Source organism: Drosophila serrata, unplaced genomic scaffold (genome assembly GCF_035046125.1).
Source record: "Drosophila serrata isolate PLE 108 unplaced genomic scaffold, ASM3504612v1 contig_82, whole genome shotgun sequence".
NCBI lineage: Eukaryota > Metazoa > Arthropoda > Insecta > Diptera > Drosophilidae > Drosophila > Drosophila serrata.
In genome coordinates, this window is record NW_028256980.1 from 168,109 (window position 1) to 189,734 (window position 21,626).

Consider the following 21,626-nt stretch of genomic DNA (forward strand, 5'->3'; position numbering starts at 1 on the left):
AAAATGTCACAAAAACGTACGCAAAAGACGTTATCAATCGCGCAAAAACAAAGCATTATTTCGGCGATTCATAATGGAACAAAGAAAATTGAGGTGGCAAAACAATTCGATGTCGCTCCATCAACAATAACATCAATTCTACAGAAAAAAGAGTTTATAATGCAAGCCAATTTTGGAAGAAGTTTTGCCCAACAATTCTTAAAGTGACCAAGCAATCAAAAATTACCAATTATTTTAAAGCTTGAATTTTTGTTTTTTATAATTTAATGTTTCTGCTTAATTGTTTAATTTTTTGTTACTATAATTTTATATTATTGTTTTGTACATACTTATAATGTTTGTGTTCAGAAAGAACACACATTTGTATATTAGAGAGATAAGAGCTTGTCTATGTATAGGCAAGATAAACGTAGCTACACCAAAGTGTTGCGTCTGGCCTGCAGATGTCCTGCACTCTAGCACATGTGTGCATACCTAACTCGACTAGGTACACACTTGGTGGGTTATATGACCTCCTGCGAGTGGTCACCACATGTTAGAGATAAGAGCGAGATTATGTTTCCCGCGGTCGGGGATATACCGATCCGTGGGTCTAGAAATAAGGATATGAAAATCTCATGTTAGCTACCTAAGCTAGGACTTTAAGAAATAAAATTCAGTTTGAAATATCAACTCAACAAATGTAGACGTTTGCTTCATTTGCAGCCTCTCTCACAGTTTGTTTAATTTTAATTTAATTTAATTTTAATTAAAAACCCCGTTTATTCGACTCTTTCATTTTTGAGCCCCGTTAAATAGAAATCTCGATAAATCGAATTCCCGTCTAATTCGTAAAAAAAGTGATCCCCTTGTCATTTCGAATTATCGGGACTCGACTGTAGAATGTTTTAATAGTTAACCAAAAAAAAAATTGTCCGCACACAACCTTTCACTACGAAAAACGAAGACGCACTGAAGCAAAACCCGACTGCTTTGACTGCCGAAGTGACTACCTTCGTAATTGTATTGTGGCCTAGACTACGATCAACAACAATTCGCTAACAATTAATCAAAGATTCATCAACAAATTAATCAACAATTTATCAACAACTTCATCAACAATTAATAAACAATTCATCAACAATTAGGTTAAACAAAATTTGTGGGGCCTTGTTTTTGCACATAAAAAAATTTAATTCGATGTTAATTGAATAATTTAGTTCGTAATTTTCAATTTTAACTTTTAGTTGTTCTTCACAAAAAACACTTAATTTCACTGTTTTTCACGGTTACTTTTATAAGTCCACTGTTTTCCATATAATTCCACTGTTTCTAATATAGTTCAACTGATTTCATAAATTCCACTATTTATCATATGCATTTACTTCTGAACCAAAAATTCTCCCTCGATAATTGGACAATTTGACAATTAAACCATTCTTCCACGTTTTGCCAGATAAAATACATATATTACTTCTAACTCCTTTACTCCGCTTATATTATTGAGAAAGGGAGAGCGCAAGAGGCCTTTGTGTTTCGGAATTTTTTTTAATCATCGTTTTATCATCCGATAGCAAATGAGAGCGAGAGAGATTGCCGCCTGAGTGCGTCGTCTCGGTAGAAGTCGCGTCCGGCACGCTGATGAATCTTTGATGACATGTGATACTGCAGATTTAAAAGCAGTTTCAATGTGGTACTGCAGATTTAAAAGCAGTTTCAATGTGGTACTGCAGATTTAAAAGCAGTTTCAATGTGGTACTGCAGATTTAAAAGCAGTTTCAATGTGGTACTGCAGATTTAAAAGCAGTTTCAATGTGGTAGTGTTTCTGCAGGGCAAAACAGGGCATTGGGTCCGTCTTAATACATTTTTGTACGTCAAAATAATCTTGCCGATGTGCAACACGTGTACGCCTCACAATGTCGTTTAATAGAAGGTATTATTAAAAAAAAAACAACTCTCACAAAGCTTACTTTGGTAATTTTGCACTATAATGTCCCTGTATACTTTAACAGTAAGTTGTCAACGTCTGTTAAGGCCCTAAAGAATTTTCAGGAAGGTTTTTCAACATTTAGCAACAATCACATTTGAATGGAAATTTTAAACAATTAAAAGAAAATTTCATACAAATCGGTTCAGCCGTTCTCAAATGATGTGAGAATACTCACATGATCTTATCGAATAAAAAATTTAGGGTACGTGATTACGAGATTCCAAATAAATTTTTTTTGGTGTTGTGGTTATAATAAAAATTGATAACTACTAACAGTACATTGCATATAGTACTCAAACTTAACATACATATATTTGCTTTTGAAAATTTCGTATTGTATATAAAGTATAAGTATAAGTGTAAGTAGAATACATATAAGTAAAGTAAAGTGTATAAGTATATATATAAAATATAATTGTGTAAAGACTCGTGTTTGAAAAATTTTAATTAAATAATTAACCTATTTGTATAACACTAGGAACAATCATGTTAACTTTGGAGACTTGGAGCAACTCAATCGCCAAGACTAAAAATTTTTCCCTGTTATTCTTGTTTGCGAATTGGAATACTCTTTTTTGCTTTGCAAGATACGCTGACAACATATCGGAATAAGATAAGAACAAGATTATTCTTATCAGCAAGAAAAATAATATTTAAACATAAATATGAGTGATAGCAATAATTTGTATTATTATTTTTGTTTTACTTCTTTATAGCTTCATCTTCAACTTGATAAGTTTGATCAATTTTATTAGAACGCAATCTAAAAGATTACCATCCATAAGCTACAACAAGAATTTTCTGAAGCTAAGGTAATAGAATAACCATTCGAATTTTAAACAAAATGACTGATTCAACGAGCAAAATTGTTTCGATTCGAAAGCGAAACTAAATCTCGTGGTTTTATACTGGCAGTAAATTTAATATTTTCCGTAGGGACTTGTTCAAAAATTGTGCTTACCAAAGTTAAAGCAGTGTAGTGTTTATCTGTTTGGATTTGAAAAGATCGAAGTTCGTATAAATTCAAGCCGATTGGACAGTGTTACGACAATTTTAATTATTGTCTAGTTCCTCTTGATTGTATAAACACAGAAATTATTATTGTTCACCAATTATCCTTGATTGTAAAAATTTCTTTCGGTCCAAACGGAATCGTCTACGAAAACTGTGTTAACGATGTTTGATCGGAAACAAACTTGCTGAAAATTTAAGTATTTATTATTTTTTTATTTATTTGCGAAAATATATCAAATATCTGCCATAATATGTAAACCTTTAACCGAAAATGGAGAGTTTTTTAACGATATGCTCCGATTCACATCAAGTGGGCAAGAGGCAAGGATAGGTGTCTTAACATATTTTGTACATTAAACTCTAAAGACAACTCAACAGGTAGTAAAGAATTGAAAACATTATAAAGGCAACATAAAACTCGACAAGGATCGTGAACCTTGAAGTTCGTCTTTGACACATCAAGAACAATTGCCCAAAAGTGTCGGAAATATCTGAAAATGTTTTGAAAGTGGTCTACATAAAGCACCAGCAAAATTTCTCAGAAGAAAGCTAAGGACAAGGTCTGGAGCAGAAGAGAGGAAAGGCTTGAATGTTTTGAGATTCACTTCACTGGTTATGGGCATAAAAATGCAATTGAAGTACGGAAAAGAAAATGGACATGATGAGGTATTATCGAAACTAATTGATGAATATGTACACTGGACAAATTTTGCGAATAAGTTCGCGATATCAAACTCGTTTAAAACCGACACAGTGGGTAGATGAAAAAATATGGAAAAGTTGGGACTTTTTGAATTGACAAACATTGAAAATTGCTTAGGATTAGCCTGGAACTTATTTCGACAGTTGCAATTCGACATGCAGTGGCATGCGTGTGAGGTCATGTTTGTGAGGTCATCAGTAGAGTTCAAAATCCAATCAGTAAGAATTTATGTCAAAGAAGTTGTAAAAGGTGACAGCTCAACTTCAGGAAAAGGTAGTAATGGAGTCGAAGCTTCTTGAATGACCTCCACTGCCGGGTGATAAGCGTCTTCGAGACTGGAGAGAGAGTCAATTATAGAGACGTATGTGTATATTCAGAAGCTGGATCGAACTTTACAGCAATAAGAACGCCGCCGGTCGCTCACGCCTATAGAAGACATAATTATCTGCACATAATTCACTATCAGAGACAGAGGAATTAAGCCACGTTTCAGTAAAGGCAATTACATTAGCATCGGAGAAGACGCTATTGACGTGCTGAGATGCGCTAGCAAGCTACAAACATTCTGATCGTGTAGGAAGCACGAATTGATAAGTTTTTTAGAGGCCTAGTTGCGGGAGTTTGAAGTCCTCAAGCCAGAGGATTATTTTTGTTAAGAAATTTATGAAAAAATGGGATGTTAAGATCATCTATCCAAGTGAACGGACGTGTTGTGTTTAAAACTTTTCGTTTACTTCGCGTGTGCATGCAGCTATTCTAATTTGTGTCTATTTTAATTTGTAGTAAATTAAATAGAGTTTATTTCTCAATTTTAAATTGTGATACTAGTGCTTGTCTTTGCATTACTGCCTACTAACACCTAACCCAAACAGGCACGTGCCTGGTGTCATACGGGCCACTTGAATGTACTGACCTTAGTGCATCAACGTCCAAGTATTATTTTGCTTTCCTTTTAATGCCTTCCTGGGTTAGCCGTTATCTGCGCCGTCGCGACAGTTAAACGTTGCTTGCTACCACACACGCTCTCTCGCTCCCCCGCTCTTTAGCTCTCTTAGTGCTGCTTATATTTATTATCTATTATTTATTTATCTATTGCTCTCTCTCGCTTATCTCCAAAGTTAAGTACAATGTTAAGCCCCAATACTGACTATTCAAATTGTCGGATTTGCCAAAATCTGCAGGTGATCCTACCATCGGCTGCTGGCTGCGCGACATCTTGCACGCCAAGTGTTCCAGCTCGGACGGTCAACGATGTAAGAAAAGAATGTCTTTTATGTGGCAAAACAAGTTTAATTCATAATATATTCTTGGAGCTGGCTAGCCAATCGCATTTATTTAAGGCAAAACTAGAGATAAAATAAAAACAATAATAATAATAAAAAAAAAATAAAAAATTCAATTTACGTATGCTAAGGACATTTTATCTTTTAAAAATTAACATTTTGCTCTACCAAATCCTGGCCATAGTATGTTGTTGTCTAGGAGTTCGAAGCTTAAAAAAGAAAAAGCGGTCTGTAGTTATACCTCTTCCTAGGGTTTTCTTCAAAAAACTAATCTACTCCCTATGGATTTCCTATCAGAATGCAAGCGGATTACGTAGAAGGATACCTACCTTAAATTTTGATAGTCTTTCGTTTGCCTCTGTTGTATTGTGTTCACAGAAACTTGGTTAAAGCGGGAGATACTGAGCTCCGAAGTTTTTCCAGCAGTGTTCACAATATTTCATGGCGCCCTCATAGCGGTTAACTCCGTACTCGTGTCAGAATTATTAACTTTTGAGGAATGCAATGATGTTGGATTCCTCAGTGTGAAGTTATCTTTCATTGAAAGCTCAATTTTTTTTTACTTGTTTTTACATTCACCCATTGTCGAAACTTCCAATTTATTTGAACCACCTTTCCACTATTCAGATGGTTTCCAAAAGATTTTCGGATAGGGACCATTTGGTAGTCATAGGATATTTAAACATTCCTGGGGTTATTTCCGTACTTCTACACAACATAATTTAATTGCTGTGTTGTTCGACATTTCGCTGTCACAAGTCAACCATGTACGTAATTCCTTAGAGCGCTTGCTTGGTCTTTGTTTTCAGATCCAGCGAGAGTTAGTTTAGCTAAGGTGGCGCCGTTCACGCAACCCGATGATCCCTATCAGCTCGGTCAAACTTTAGCGTGCTGAACGCGCAGTGTTATAAAACTATTTAACCCGTTGCAGGGTCCAGTTCTCAAGGATCCAAAACAGTTTTGTAATTTTGTTAACACTAAACGTAACCCTAAAGCAAATCCTTCCTCGCTTTCATTTGAAAATATTACCACAAATAATGATCAGTCAATAACCGATCTATTTTCGCAGTTTTTTCAAACGAGCTGTTCAATCTCTTTGGATTCAAATCAGACTTATTCCTACGTCATGCAAAAATCAAACCTAGCCTAAACGAAAGCTCTTTTCTTTTAGATCTTCATCGCGTCAAGCCAGTTTATCCTCCAGGAATTCTTTGCTGTGTGCTCAGGTATTGTGCCACCGCCCTGTGCTATCCCCTTCTGAATTTGTTTACCTTATCCTTAAAAAACTCCTACTTATTTGGAAGGAATTGTTTATTATTCCTCTCCACAAAAAAGATAGCAAATCTAATGCCAACAATCTGTAAGTAGTCGGCCAATCCAAAACTTTTCGAAAACGTAATAACTCACCATTTGGAGCACCTTTGCAGATCAGTTATGTCAACGTGGTTTTAATAAGCGAAGATCAACAACAATACAAGTTTTGGAGCTCCCTTTCTATATCATAAAAGGCTTCCATAATAACTTTCAGACAGATGAAATAATAAACACAACTGCAGTAGAAAAGTTGGAAAAATAATGTTAATAATTCCGCGGCGAAGATACCGATCAAAACGGAAAGCAAAGAGCGCAAAAATAAAAGCTTTTATTTAAGCGCTGAAAAATAATTAGTTGGTGTGATGTATCGGTTTAACGGGTTAGACCAAAAAAATGTTTTTTTTTTTGTTTTTACATTATTTTGATGCCGATATACTTACGGTCATTTAAAGACATCGGGCTTAAAAATCTCATTATTTGTGGATTAGTCATAAGAAGTGAGCGCTGCAGGTATACCTTAGAGTACTTTTTTATCTTCTTTCGTGATTTTCTCCAAACTACATTTTTTAGAACGGTGTACATGATTTCTTAAAAACTGCTGGACCGATTATCTCAAATTTTGTACACAGCTCGTCTATAACGTTTTTTAGGGCATGACGTAGCATTTTATTGATATGATTTTTTTTAAGCTAAAAATTTGTAAAACGATTTGTATAAATTTTTTTTTTTCAAAATGCTCCCATTTGGTCAAAAAAAGGTTTTTTCAAAAACGGCTACGTCATGCTATAGCTATATTTATATAGTTAAAAAAGTTTTTGTTTTTGGGTTTCAGATAAAAATACGACCCTTCGCTAAAAAAAAGTGCCTTATTGGAGTGGCTATATCTCCGCCATTTGTAAATATATTTTTCTTCCAATAAGTATTTTTAGTTTAACATATGTACATTCATATTCTAATCAATACAAATTTGTATTTTTAATAACTTTTTTAATTTTTTAAAAACCTTCCAATTTTCAGCCGTTCAGAGTAGTCTAACCCCTTAAGCGAATGACTTGCGCCAAGAACTACACAAATTCTGTGCACCGATATGCCGTAAGCATAATTCACAAGAAAATAAAGGATAACGCGAATCGAGAAATATGCAAAACTGAATTAGTTTTGCAAAATTAAATTCACTGTCTTTATTTAAAATGATCCTGTTGTTGACGGTGTTATCGAACACGAAAACACTAAAAACTTGCTAAACATTTCAAATTAATAAATTAGATTATAACGGTGAATACTTTGTAAGAAGGTTTTTAAGTAGCAGTAGTCTTAACTTGACTTAATCAAATCAAAACCTTGTGAGGATAAAAAAAACGTAGTGCTGGAACTGTTAATTAATTATAGTCAGCAAGAAATCACAGACTACAAACAAACAAACAACAAAAAAACAAAAGTTAATACACAATTTTAAAGACGAATCAATTTTTGTCAGCTGGTGCTTAGCACGAAGTTGCCTATTTGCCTATTTACAATCTTAAGTATGAAATTGTTTGTATCGGTACATAAAAAAAATCAGTAGATAATGGCCCATTACACCCTTTTTATTATATGCAAAAAACTACGGATGCGAAATGGAAATAAAGCAACAAATTATAGGTGCTTTTAATTAATAAAGCCATTACCAAGTTTAGAGTTTATCTCATTATTAGAGTACCATTCGTAGGAGATATTTAATTATTAATTAATTTTCGACAAGCTCAGTTTAAAGATTAATGAGCCAAAGACAGATGTCATTTTGCTGTCAAGAACACGAAGGAGCTGATTTGTATGGAATATTTCATTTACAATATGAACAAAACGTATCGACCGTTGCTCTCTGTGTATGTTTGGTAGCTAAAAATATGGCAAGCAGAAGGTCATACTAAACCCACTGCATTGCACACTTACCATAGCTTACATAGAATCAAAAAGCAAAAATTCTAAGCACATTCACGCAGTCGTCGATGCATTAACGGATGCATCGATGCATCTACTAACTTAATCCCACAAGTCAAAGACTGTCACCGAAGTCATACCTAAATTACGAGGACATAGCAACTCTGATTGTATTATTTCAACAATCAACGACAAGTTCACCACGTATAAATGGGCAGCTGAAAAAGGCCAACGGAATTATTATACCACTACTTACTAATTTAATTGTAAAAATCACACTAAATGGTATATACATCTTGCTCGAGTTCAACTATTCAGCTATTGACTAAACTTTCTCGAGAAGCAAAAGTAGTGACAGAATAAGAAGCAAAAATGACTAGCAACTTTACGATTTAAGAAGCAACGAATCCATAAGTGTTTTTAAAGACATACGCAACGATCTGTGCCTTTAAAATTAAAACTTTCTACAAAGGTTTTACTTTTCAAAGCAATTCTAAGGCCAACCTGGACCTATGCGATCCAAGTATGGGGCACAGCATTCAAGCACCAGTTTAATAGGTTAAGGGTGGTGCAGGCACGTGCTGCTCGACGAGCATGTGGACTTCCCTGGTATGTAACCAATCAGGCCATCCAAATCGCCCTTGTCCCTGTGGGCGACCTATTAAGTCTACACAGCAGAAGATACTTGGACAGGCTAGTGGTTCACCCAAACTCACCTAGCAGGCTTGCCGACCCGCAAACTCTTAGAAGGTTAAAGAGTTTCAATTCCAGCGATCTGGCTTCCCGCTTTATACATTAATAATGTAAGTAATGAAAATCTATATATATAAAAATGCTCTGTTTGAGTCTTCTTCCTTCATAGACTTGAAAAGTTCTCAACCGTTTAAGCCCAAATTTTTACACAACATGCGTTGAGGTTCCAGCTCGGTTATTGTCTACTTTTGATGTTGATAGCTTATCTGCGTTTGCGAATATATCAGTTTTTTTTCGCGTTTCCCAGTACCCCTACTGCTGCGCTCTCTACAGGCAGCCAGCTGAATCGAGCATTTCCTGTCAAACATTCAAAACATATTGAAAGAAGAAGAAACGAAGTTTGGGTCGTCGTACTCGCAATACAGAAGCAAAAAGACGTAAGATTACGAATATGACTGACGAAGAGCGGGCCTCCATCCGAGAGACTGAGCGGCTGAGAGCAATGCAGATGCACAACGCGGAATCAGCAGAAAGACAACTAGATAGGCTTCAGAGAAAACGATTAAGAGTTAGGCAGTCGCGTTCTGTAGCAAACTCTCAAAATAATGAACGCGACGGGGCAAGGGTAGCTGAAGCTTGGATGCTCCAGGAGGAACGGGGAAAACATTCCTCATTACATTGATTCTGGCTACGGTTCGAGCTAACAAGGACATAGCTTTAGCTCTTGCTACATCTGGATTCGCTGCGACATTCTTACCTGGTGGGAGGACTGCTCATGCAGCGCTGAAGTTGCCGTTGAACATGCAAATCATCGTGACTCCTACGTGCAACATTTCCAGAGCATCTGGCATGGGAAAAGTATTGCAAAGATGTAAATTCATTGCGGGATGAATGCACAGTGGCACACAAAAAATCGCTGGAGGCTCTCGATCGATCATTGCTGGATTAGCATGGAGCTGTCCAACCATTTGGGAATGCGTTAATATTGCTCGCATGGGATTTCAGGCAAACGTTGCCTGTGATTTCCCGATCGACACCAGCTGACGAGATAAATGCTTGCCTGAAATATTCTATATTGTGGCAACATGTACGAACATTACAGTTAAAGACGAATATGCGTGTCCAGTTACAGAACGATGACTCAGCCGACGTATTCTCACGACAGCTACTGGACACGGGGAACGGAGTCAGTCAATGAGACGTCGAAAAAAATAGTATTGCCCGAGAATTTCTGTAATTTAGCTACATCGAAGGAAGGACTTATCCAAAAAGTGTTCCCCGATATCCGAATAAATTATAGGAATCACGATTGGCTCAGTGGACGAGCGATTCTCGCTGCCAAGAACAAAGATGTCTACCAGCTCAATCATGTAATCCAGTAAAGCATAGAAACTGACGAAATTACATATAAGTCGATAGACCCCGTTGTGGAGGCAGAGGAAGCAGTTAATTACCCTACGGAATTTCTAAACTCACTTGATCTGCCTGGAATGCCACCACACATATTGAAATTAAAAATAGGTGTACCGATTATCATGCTCCGAAATATAAATCAGCCGAAACTCTGCAACGGTACGCGACTCGCAGTCAAGAAATTGATGAACAACGTAGTAGAAGCAACGATCATAACAGGTCCTTTCAGAGGTGAAGATGTCCTCATTTCTAGGATTCCTTTTGATCCCGACTGATACACCGTTTCAGTTCAAGAGATTGCAGTTTCCCATTCGTTTGGCGTTCGCAATGACCATTAATAAAGCTCAAGGTCAATCTATGGAGTTGTGTGGTCTAGATTTGGATGCAGATTGTTTTTCACACGTATAATTATATTTTGCGTGTTCCCGTGTCGGAAAACCAGATAGTCTTTATATTTACGCGGAGAATGGAGAAACGAAGAATATTGCATACCCACAAGTATTACAGAATTAAATTAATTTAAAAATTATTCTTTTTTGTTTGACTTATTTCTTATGCGTGCAACCACAATATGCCACAGAGAAACGTGGCAGGGTACAGCTAGTAATTGTATATATTCCAGGCCCATATCCCATAAGTACTATATTTTTCCTTCCCCTTCCTAAACGTCTGGTAAAGTTCTATGGCTCTGAACGATTCCAGCGAAAATAAATATAAATCAATTTAAAAAAAAGAATATTTAGGAATTTAAGACTTAATAAAGTACACACAAAAAAAAATCCGGGATATTGTTGCCAAATTTAAGCCGTAGTAGGCATGATTTCGGGCCAAGTTCGGATTTGCTTGTTTTCAGCATAAAGACACTTAAATTTTTTTAAATCCGAATATTCTTGATTCAATCCCGCTAATCTTAATAATGTTAATCCCAAAAATTCTTGATTTAACCCCGAACATACTCAGAATTTTTAATATCAAAAATTCTTGATGTAATTATGACTGTTTTTAAATATTTTAATACCAAGAATTCTTATTTTAGTCCCCAAAACTCTTCTACAATTTTCTTGTAGTTCTTCAAAAATTTTAGTCCAAATACGATTAAATTTAGATTTGTTGTGCTGAAATTTTCTTACATAATTATTGTTTAATTAGTTTTGCGATTAACATTATTTTTAAAATTTAAATTTTTATATAATATATAATGGTCAGCGGTCAGTGGCCCGTATTACAGCAGGCGAGATAATTGACTACCGGCGTGCTGCCAAGTTGTTTGCTTGCATGTTTACTATAGTACTTGTGTGTGAATTTTAAGATTTTAATTTCGGAAGACTATCTACGTTGGAGATTAGTGTGTACAAGTCATTATAATTTGCACATAAGACTCTAAAAGGTTCATGCCGTTCAAAGGAGGTTATACAGTGGCGCAACACTAGTGGTATATAAGATCTAGACCTTCTACATGGTACGTGGAAATTGAGCTGACTCAACAATTCAGCACTTTCTACATCACCATGAATAAGGTTATAAATAGTGGTTATTCCTAGCATCGTTTTACGATTGGCCAAGGATGGTAAGTTTATTAAGAGGAGTCTATTTGAATAAGAAGGCAATCTTTGGTATGCATCCCAAATAAAAATAAAAAGTTCTTTTAAACCGACTCGATGCATTTACTATGGACGCCGTACTGAGAGCTCAGAACGAAGCAACCATATTCTAAGATAGGACGAACAAAAGAAGTATATAAGGATTTAATAACATAGGGGTCATTGAATTCCATCGACCACCGTTAAATAAATCCAAGCACACCCCTAGCTCTATTCACCATAGACGAAATATGATAAATAAAGTCAAGTTTTGGGTCCAAGCGGACACCCAAATCATCAACAGAATTAATTCTTTCCAAAGAGCAGCAGTTAAGCGTGTAAGTAGCTTCGAACTTCTTAACAACGAATCTTTTCTAACGCTCGATGTCAGCACTCTTGGAATTAATGAGAGCCCGTTGCAGGTAGTTGGAGTTTGCCTACATGCTGCCCACCAATAGCGCTTTTTTCGCGCCTCGGAGACTCATTTAATAGCGTAAGGCTATTAAGTTGTGTGTCCAGCGCCAATAGCATTTCATGGGTTTTACGAAAACTCGAACTTGAAAGCTCGCACAGCCAGCAGCCGATTGTAAGGTCCCCTGCAGAAATAGCCTTTTTGCTGGTTTTGGCAAAACAGACAATATTATCGGACACTATTTAGACTTACCACCGTACTTGTTCTTAAGAAAAAAACAGAGTTCTAAGAAGTGTAACGGCACAGCAAGAGCATGAGATCATGGGAGATAAGATAAGATAAGAAGTGCATCGGCACAGCGAGAGCGAGAGAGCAATAGAGCGTGGGAGACAGATAACTCAATCGTTTAGCTGTCAAAATATGGAAAAGCTAGCACTATCACCACATCTAAATTGAGAAATAAGCCCAATAAAATACTCAAATCAGAAATAGCTGCATGCACACGTGAATTTAACGGGATGTTGTTGCAACAAAACAGAAGATTTAATTTAACCTCTGTGGTTACTTACGAGCGGAAAAAAACACACGTCCATTCACTTGGGAAGATGAAAGATGAAGTATAACGTATGGTATAGCGGAACACATTCAGTAAAAAATTAAAACTGGTATGTCAGTGCACATGTATAGATCGGACCAATTAAATTCATATATAAAATTATTCAGCCGTTCAAACTAACTAAAACTGAGGACTAAGGAATTTTGCATAGTTGACTTGAGACAGCGAAATGAATCCCCGGCTTTAACCAGGTTTCTGTGAAAACAGTAACCTGAGAGGCAAACGAAAGACTATCAGAATACAAGTTAGGAAGCTTACTACGTAAGCCTCTTGCATTCTGATAGGAAATACGTCGGGAGTGGATTATCTGCCGTGCCATTGTCGGCCGGTATTCCGAGCCTAACACCCTGGGACTTTGAGGGGTCAAAATTTGCGACCCCCCAGTTTTACATTCGCAGTTTTGCGTTTTCCTCTAAATATATATAAAATGAATATATCTCAAATTATACGAAAATCTTTTGAAAATTGGAATAGTAAAATTTATTTACTTCAAAATTTCCTATCGTTCCTATGGCAGCTATATGATTTAGTTTTCCGATCCAGCGCGTTCCGACACATATCCGTCCGTCTGTCCGTTTCTACGCAAACTAGTCCCTCAGCTTTGAAGCTATCTCAATAAAACTTTGCAGTTAGTCTTCTATATACTCTTACTCGTATATATGTCGGACCGGCCAGATCAGACGACTATATCATATAGCTGCCATAGGAATGATCGGATAATTTTTACAAAAAAGAATTATAACATTTTCTATATTTATTTACTATATCATATAGGTCCCATAGGAACGATCGAGAAATTAATACAAATAAAAATTATTACTTTTTCAGTTTTCAACAGATTCTCAACAAATTTGAGGTATAGCCAATTTCTATTAGTCTTAAATTTTATGTAAAATTTCATGAAAATCAGACGACTATATCATATTGGTGCCATACAAACGATCGTTGTAGAGGAAAAATGCAAATCTGTGAATGTAAAACTGTAAATATAATTTGTATAGGTGAATGAAATGAAAGCAGGTATTACTTCATTTTTTTTAACATAAATAAATACATTTTATATTGTATGGATTACTAGTCATAGAAGTTCTATCTGCAAGGGTATATAAACTTCGGCGTGCCGAAGTTAGCTCGTTTTTACATAAACTAATATAATTTATCCTAGTGATCAAACTGCAACGTGCAAGGGTATAAAAACTTCGGTGTGCCGAAGTTAGCTTTTTTTTCTTGTTTTTTTTTTTTTTAGATTTTGTAGACTGACTAGATTGGAAGTAAAATTTTTTTAACAAACTACTAGTGTGGAGTAGCATATTTTAATGCATACAAATTAATATGTACACTTGTACATCTGTTGAAAACTGGAAAAGTTATAATTTTTTTTAGCAAATTTTCCTATCGTTCCTATGACAGCTATGACATCTGATAGCTCTTTCTTTAGTTTGTCCTGTCTTATATTGCGTTTGGAGCCCTCAGTACGACGTCCACTCCAAAAGTATTGAATCGGTTCAATAGAACTTTTTTACTTTTATTTATAAGCGGTTTGAGTTGGGTTGAAAACAAACGATCAGTTTTTTATTCTAATAGATTATGTTATATTTTTGTGCATACGACAGAAAATGGTTTGATTGGGTTGTATTTCCATAGAGATTCCCTTTAAATCTTCACTGCATTGCAAGAAGGACATACGACAGATAATGAACCAATAACAACGCAGCTGAGATCTTTGCATATTTTTATATTTTGTTCTTTTTAGCCCTGAGTTGTTTCTTGTTCCACCTTTGACTACTTTAACCCTAAAAAAATTGTAGCCTGGAAAGTAGCGGATTTACCTGTACAAGCCCAAACTTAACATTAGCTGTTATACCAACAACTTACAATTGATGCAAAAAAAATGCCACCTTTGAATGCTCATAACTTATAAAAAAAAAAATTATTGAACTATTTTGCGCTAAGTTTCGGGTTCCTTGGGAAATTCACCGTTGTTTGTTCTCTAGGTTCTATAGTGCATCGTCATTAGAAGTGTAATATTGTATTAGTGATATTGCCAAATCACTCCTACATTCAGGCATTTATACTAAACATTCACCTTGAATGTTTCGTCGTAATTTGCATCGTGAATGGGACTCAAGATAAAAGCTACTAGAATGAAACTTTGCAGTAAGTGTTCTATATACTCTCAATTGTATATAGGTCGGAACAGCCGGATCGGGATACTATTTCATATAATTGCTACAAAAACAATCGGAAAAAAATGACATATAGCAATTTTGTATTATTCTAGAATTTCGTTTTAAATTTTATGAAAATTGAACTACTATATAATAGAGCTGGAATAGGAATAATCGAGAATTTAATACAATTTAAAGTGTTTCAGTTTTCAACATATTTTTATCAAATTCGAGATCTAGCCGTTTTATATTATTATAGAATTTCAGTTTTAGTTTTTTGAAAATCAGGAGACTAGATGAGACTATGAGGAGACTGAAATAATACTGTTGTGAAAGAAAACTGTAAATATAATAGGTATAGGTGAGTGTAATAAAGGTAGCAATTACTTCGTTGTTGTTTGAAAGAAATATATATAATTAATATTATTTTAAGTATTAATGATCGAATTCAATCTGCAAGGCTATATAAACTGTTGTGTGACAAAGTTAGTATTCTTTCTTGTTTTTTTCTTGGTTTACATTGAAGATTTCATTTGGTCCCAAAATTTTTAGTTTTAATTTAAGTGTATTGCAAGCTATCTATCTTCTTGTTTTCGGATTGAATTTGTTTTATTGTTTAGAACTAGATTTCCAGTTACCATGATGATGGCTAATTGCCTACCATATGTTAGAAAGGCTTATCACTTCGCCTAGATTTACAACAAATTATTTTATAAATAACGAGATGAGTTTAAATTGACGACAATACCTTTAACTCCATAAATGGTTACCACAAAAATTGGTTAATACTTACTCGACGTCCTGCTTCATTATTATGCAAGTTCATTAAACTTCTTGCCTTGGCAGTGCTACGCAAATGGATTCCAGCCCCATCATTTTCTTTAACATTACTGTTTAGTGGTAATGATGGTTCATCTATTAAAGCACGTTGATTTTTTCGCTTTCCTTTACGACGCTGCATGATATTGTCTCCGTAAAAAAATTTTGAATTGATAATTTCTCGATTAATTTTTTCCTGCAATGAAGAAATATACTATTTAATGTGTGTTTTTAAATGGCATTTAGTTAGTTAACCAAAATTCTAGAATTTTTTAAAAAGGCTATATCTCAAATTTGCAAGTTTAGGGTCGAAAATTATTTCGTCACCGCATATAAAGCTCCAAACTATAATTATAACCACTGCCAGTGGAATTAAATGTTATTTTGGCCGAATGATGGTAGAGAAGATTAATAATATTACACCAAATCAAAATGAAAAAATTGCCGTAGTTATAAGAGCTAATGGCAATACGCCAAGTCCCCTTAAAAATATTGCCCACAGAATCATTTGATATTAAGAATATAGAATACAGGACTAGTTCTTCCGAGGTACTCATGTTGAGATTTTATTTTTGTTTCTTTATAAATGAACCGACGTGACGTTTTCAATATAATTCAATTTAACCCTTTTTTTTTCAATAACTTCCCGTTCATTCGCGTGTGCATGCTGCTGTTTGTGCATTTAGTTAAGTTTATTATGGACGTTGATGCACTAAGGTCAGTACATTCAAGTGGCCCGTATGACACCAGACACCTGCCTCTTTGGGTTAGGTGATAGTAGGCGCGATGGAAAATATAGGACGAGGAAATACGAGGAAAGAGTAGGAAGGTAGTCTTTGGCTTGCATCCCAATTTAAGCCGCGTAGAGCGAAAAGTAAAAAGTTCTTTTGAACCGACTCAATGCGTTTACTATGGACGCCGTACTGAGGGCTCCAAACGCAGCATCCATATTCTAAGATAGGACGAACTAAAGAAGTATATAAGGATTTAGTGACATAAGGGTAATTGAATTCCTTCGACCACCGTTTAATAAATCCAAGCTCTATTCACCATAGACGAAATATCAATCAATAAAATCAAGTTTTGGGTCCAAGCGGACTCCCAAATCATCAACAGAATTAATTCTTTCCAAAGAGCAGCAGTTAAGCGTGTAAGTAGCGAGCTTAGGAAGGGCAGGAGAGAATGTTTCGAGCCGTTTAAGTTTAATAAGTTTACACGGCACCAAGATGGAAAATTATTGAGATCTGTTTGTTAATCCGACTGACAGGCGACGTCATTGTATTGCACGTAAAGCTTGACGTCATCCGGGTACATAAGCACTTGGGGCAGGTCATTTATAAATAATGTAAATAATAAGGGTCCCAAATGGCTTCCTTGCGGGACGCCAGATGTAACCCTTAGAACATTGGATAAATTATTTTTAAAGGGGACCTTTTGCGTCCTGCCATTCAAATATCTTGAGATCCAATTAAGAAGATCACTTGGAAAACCCATTGAATCGAGTTTTCTAACGAGGAGAGAATGGTTAACAGAGTCAAATGCTTTACTGAAATCAGTATAGATTACATCTGTCTGACAATTATTATGGAAGCCCTTTATAATATAGGAAGAGAGCTCCAAAAGATTTGTTGTTGTTGATCTTCGCTTCATAAAACCATGTTGACATGGAAAAATAACCGATCTACAAAGGTGCTGTAAGTGAGGGGGGATAATGTTTTCAAATAATTTAGGGATGGCCGACAACTTAGAGATTCCTCTATAATTGCTGGCATCCAATTTGCTACCTTTTTTGAGGAGAGGAATAATAAACGATTATTTCCAAATAATGAGAAAGTGGAAGGTTTCCAAGGACAAGGTAAACAATTTCAGAAGGGGATAGCACAGGGCGTCGGCACAATACCTGAGCACACAGACAGAAATTCCGTCGGGACCTGGCGAATAAACTGGTTTGACACGATGAAGATCTAAAAGAGAGCTTTCGCTTAGGATAGGACAGAAAATTAAGTTTGATGTGGGTATGTCGTAGGAATAGGTCTGGTGTAGATACGAAGAGCTTGAATAGGTTGTTTGAAAAAACTGCGAAAATAGATCGGCTATTGCCTGATCATTATTTGCGGTAGTATTTTCCAATGAAAGCGAGGAAGGATTTGTTTTAGGCTTACGTTTAGTGTTAACGAAATTATAAAACTGTTTTGGGTCCTGTGAGAACTGGGCCCTACAACGAGTTAAATAGTTTTTATAACACTGCGCGTTCAGCACGCTAAAGTTTGACCGAGCTGATAAATAAGATGAAAGGGCAGATTGAGAACCGGTGAATTTAAATTTAACATACAGGCTAGATTTTTTATTCTTAAGTCGGCTCAACTCTTTAGTAAACCATGGCGGTTCATTCGAGCTTGGCGGATAATATAACGGAACACATTCAGTAAAAAATGAATTCATGGAACTGTAAAAAATATCCACGGCAACTGCCATGTCAGTGCACATGTATAGATCGGACCAATTGAACTCGTTAATAAAATTATTCAGCCGTTCAAAGTCCGTCTTGCGAAAACAGAGAACTTTATTGGCTGGACGATCAGAAATATTCTGTACGTCACACCCAATATCAAGAGTTACATCGAAAGTTGGATGATAAGGATCTTCGGGCTGCGTCATAGGCGCCACCCTTGCTAAACTGACTCTCGCAGGATCAGAGACGAAGCAAAGATCGAGCAAGCGCTGTAAGGAATTTCGAACATGGTTGACTTGAGACAGCGAAATGTCAAACAAGCCAGCGATAAAGTCATGTTGAGTAGGTGTATGGAGAGTATTGGTGGAATTATTTGAGCAGCAAATAGTACCAGGGATATTAAAATCTCCTAGGACTACCAACTGGTCTTTATCCAAAAGTTTACTGGAAACCATCTGAATAGCGGAAAGGTGATTCCAATAAATAAGATGTTTCGACAATAGAGGTATGTAGGAACAGGTAATAAAAATGAAGCTACATTTGATAGATAGCTTCACACAGAGGAATTCAACATCGTTGCATTCCTCGAAAGTTAATAATTCTGACGTGAGTGAGGAGTCCACCGCTATAAGAACTCCACTCCCGTGTCTGATAGGGCGATCTAGCCGATATGTTCACAGCTGGAAAAACTTCGGAGCTCAGAATCTCCGGCTTTAACCAGGTTTCTATGAGCACAATAACCTGAGGTGCAAACGAAAGGCTATCAGAATACAAGTTAGGAAGCTTACTACGTAAGCCTCTTGCATTCTGATAGGAAATACCTAGGGAGAAGGTTAGTTTTTTTGAGTCGGGATTGGAAGACGTAGAAGGCGCAGTAGTATGATCAGGCCTGGGAAGATTTATTTCTACAGGCCGGTTTTTCTTTTTCTTTACTGTCGCGCCATTTAACAACTAAACCAAACAGGGACGTGTTTAGTGTCACAGGGGCCATTTGAGTGTAGTGACCCTTATGCATCTGTTTATGGGGAATACAACGAATTTGCCACCCTTGAGCAATAAGTAACCCACAAATGGGTCGATTAAATGCCGTATTTATTTTCTTGTTTTATTGTTCTTTCGTCGGAGCTGCAACTACCGATCGAACGCTTGGCTTCAATATATATGCGCTTACAATGTAGCTTAGCTTAACAGATAAGGCGATAGAAGAGAGAGAGAAATAATTTATTTGATTTTCATCAGTTGAGAGCGATTTGGACATACGAAGAACAGGGATAATTAAGGTTAATCTTACAAAGTTCCAACGAGTGGCATTGCGATTTATTGATTGCCAATGCAAAAGCGAATTGAACTGGGAATTTAATCCGCTTTAATTGAAATGGAAGATCATTTGGAATTATTGGAATTCGTGGGATTAGGTGAATTCGATGAGGTGAATTTGAAAAAATTTGCCGGGAACGATATGAATCCAGTCGAAGCGTGACACCACAAAGAGGACGACTTTAGGCAAGCATTAACTTCATCGGCATCTCGAGATAGCAATATCAAAATCCCACCAAATATTCTTGAATCACTTTTTAAATCCTTCATCGGTCGGTCTAATGCTTCCATTCATCCCAAATAAGAAGTTAACATTCTAGCATCAATTTTGCTGTCGCCGAATTTTTGGTCATTGTGCACGTTGGATTTTGAACCAAAAGAAGATTGAAAGGCAGCAGGTCTTCAATCGAAATCAACGCTTCGTTATACATTTCGTCGTTAATTTCAAGATCGATGTTAAAAGTCGTCGTGCGAATTCTGTCGTTAGTCATCTCGTCCTTGTATTTGTCCTACACCACAACTGGGTTGAACGGCAGTGGCAACGGCATCCCAGTGTGTATCGTTTTCGAACAAATACAATCGTTGGCAAGCCTCGCAACGCACAGCACACCATCCAAAGTACGCAGTGCATTGGGCCTCTAATGCTTACCAAAAGCAAACGTAGATAGAAGCATTCATCTTTGCGTGGATGAACTGTGTATATTCTTCCGAGGGCATAAGTCGAATATACGTCATCGAAGCCAGCAACAGCAGGAATTTGTCAGCGTTGTCGTTGGTGGCCATTCTGCTCTTTGCGCTACATTTGTTTATTATCCCGACGTTTAAAAATAATACCCCGCGATGTGGCATTTTCGCCAACAATTACCACTGCCACTTTATTGATTGTGGGAGCATTGAATTGTTCAGCAGACAAAAAGTGCTGTGTTAATGATTTTGTGGTCGTCGGAATGCATTGAACAATCAGACCAATTCATTATGCTCATACAGAAGATTATGCTATCGCTCGATAATTTGCCGTCTGTTTTCGTTAGGAATTTCACAACGCTGCAACTGCCGAATTACCAGAAAAGAAAGGCTGAAGGAATTTATGGTCTTTGTTAGTTGGTGGTAACAAAGAACCCGCTCGGTGGTGACTTTTCTCTTGAATCTAAATGTTCGGAAGCAATTTCGCAATTAGAAATTTTCAATTTTATCATAATTAATTTGCCATTACCTTAAAGCACGGACTATACTGTTGGTTAACAATTTCGGTTCCAAATAACGTCATTTGAAAGGATTAATTATATTTTAATTTAACGTAATTTAAATTTAAGGAGGTGCGTTTCAAGTCTAAATTTACAGGTTGTCTAGTAAAATTTCGTTTATTCTGAGGTACCGTTTCTGCAAGGCGATTCTGTGCATATTAATTCCATTTCAATACATTTGTACGGCACATTCATTTTGTGTTTGATTATTACGAATATTCACTTGCTGACCTGCAGCACGTGTATGCCATCCAATATTTAATAGCCCAATAACAGGCATTATTCAAAGAAACTTTGCTTACAACCTTAAAAAACTTCGAGTGTTATTCAAACCAATTAAAAGCCTTCATAAAGTAACTTAAGAGATTGTCACTAAGAAAAATATTATATTTTAATAGCATTAAAATTTTTCGATCGTTCCTATGGCAGCTATATGATATAATCGTCCGATCCGACTCGTTCCGACATATATACGAGTGAGAGTATATAGAAGACTAACTACAAAGTTTCTTTCAGATTGCTTCAAAACTGAGTGACTAGTTTGCGTTGAAACGGACAGACGGACAGACGGACAGACAGACAGACAGACAGACAGACAGACAGACAGACAGACAGACAGACAGACAGACAGACAGACAGACAGACAGACAGACAGACAGACAGACAGACAGACAGACAAAAGGAGAGACGGACATGGCTAGATCGACT

General features: G+C 36.3%; 1 protein-coding gene across 35 annotated transcripts in view; it reads right to left on the minus strand.

Annotated features, from left to right (window-relative positions):
* The window catches only part of Wnt5 (Wnt oncogene analog 5), a 208,524-nt gene that overhangs the window by 54,177 nt on the left and 132,721 nt on the right, over positions 1 to 21,626 (minus strand). For all 35 annotated transcript variants that reach the window (XR_015273203.1, XR_015273199.1, XR_015273198.1 and 32 more), the window contains one exon: positions 15,880 to 16,101. Coding sequence is in view for 25 of the 35 variants with exons in the window: in XM_086839714.1 (XP_086695840.1) it covers positions 15,880 to 16,101 (222 nt within the window). In the remaining 10 variants the exon portion in view is untranslated. The remainder of the gene's footprint in view (positions 1 to 15,879; positions 16,102 to 21,626) is intronic.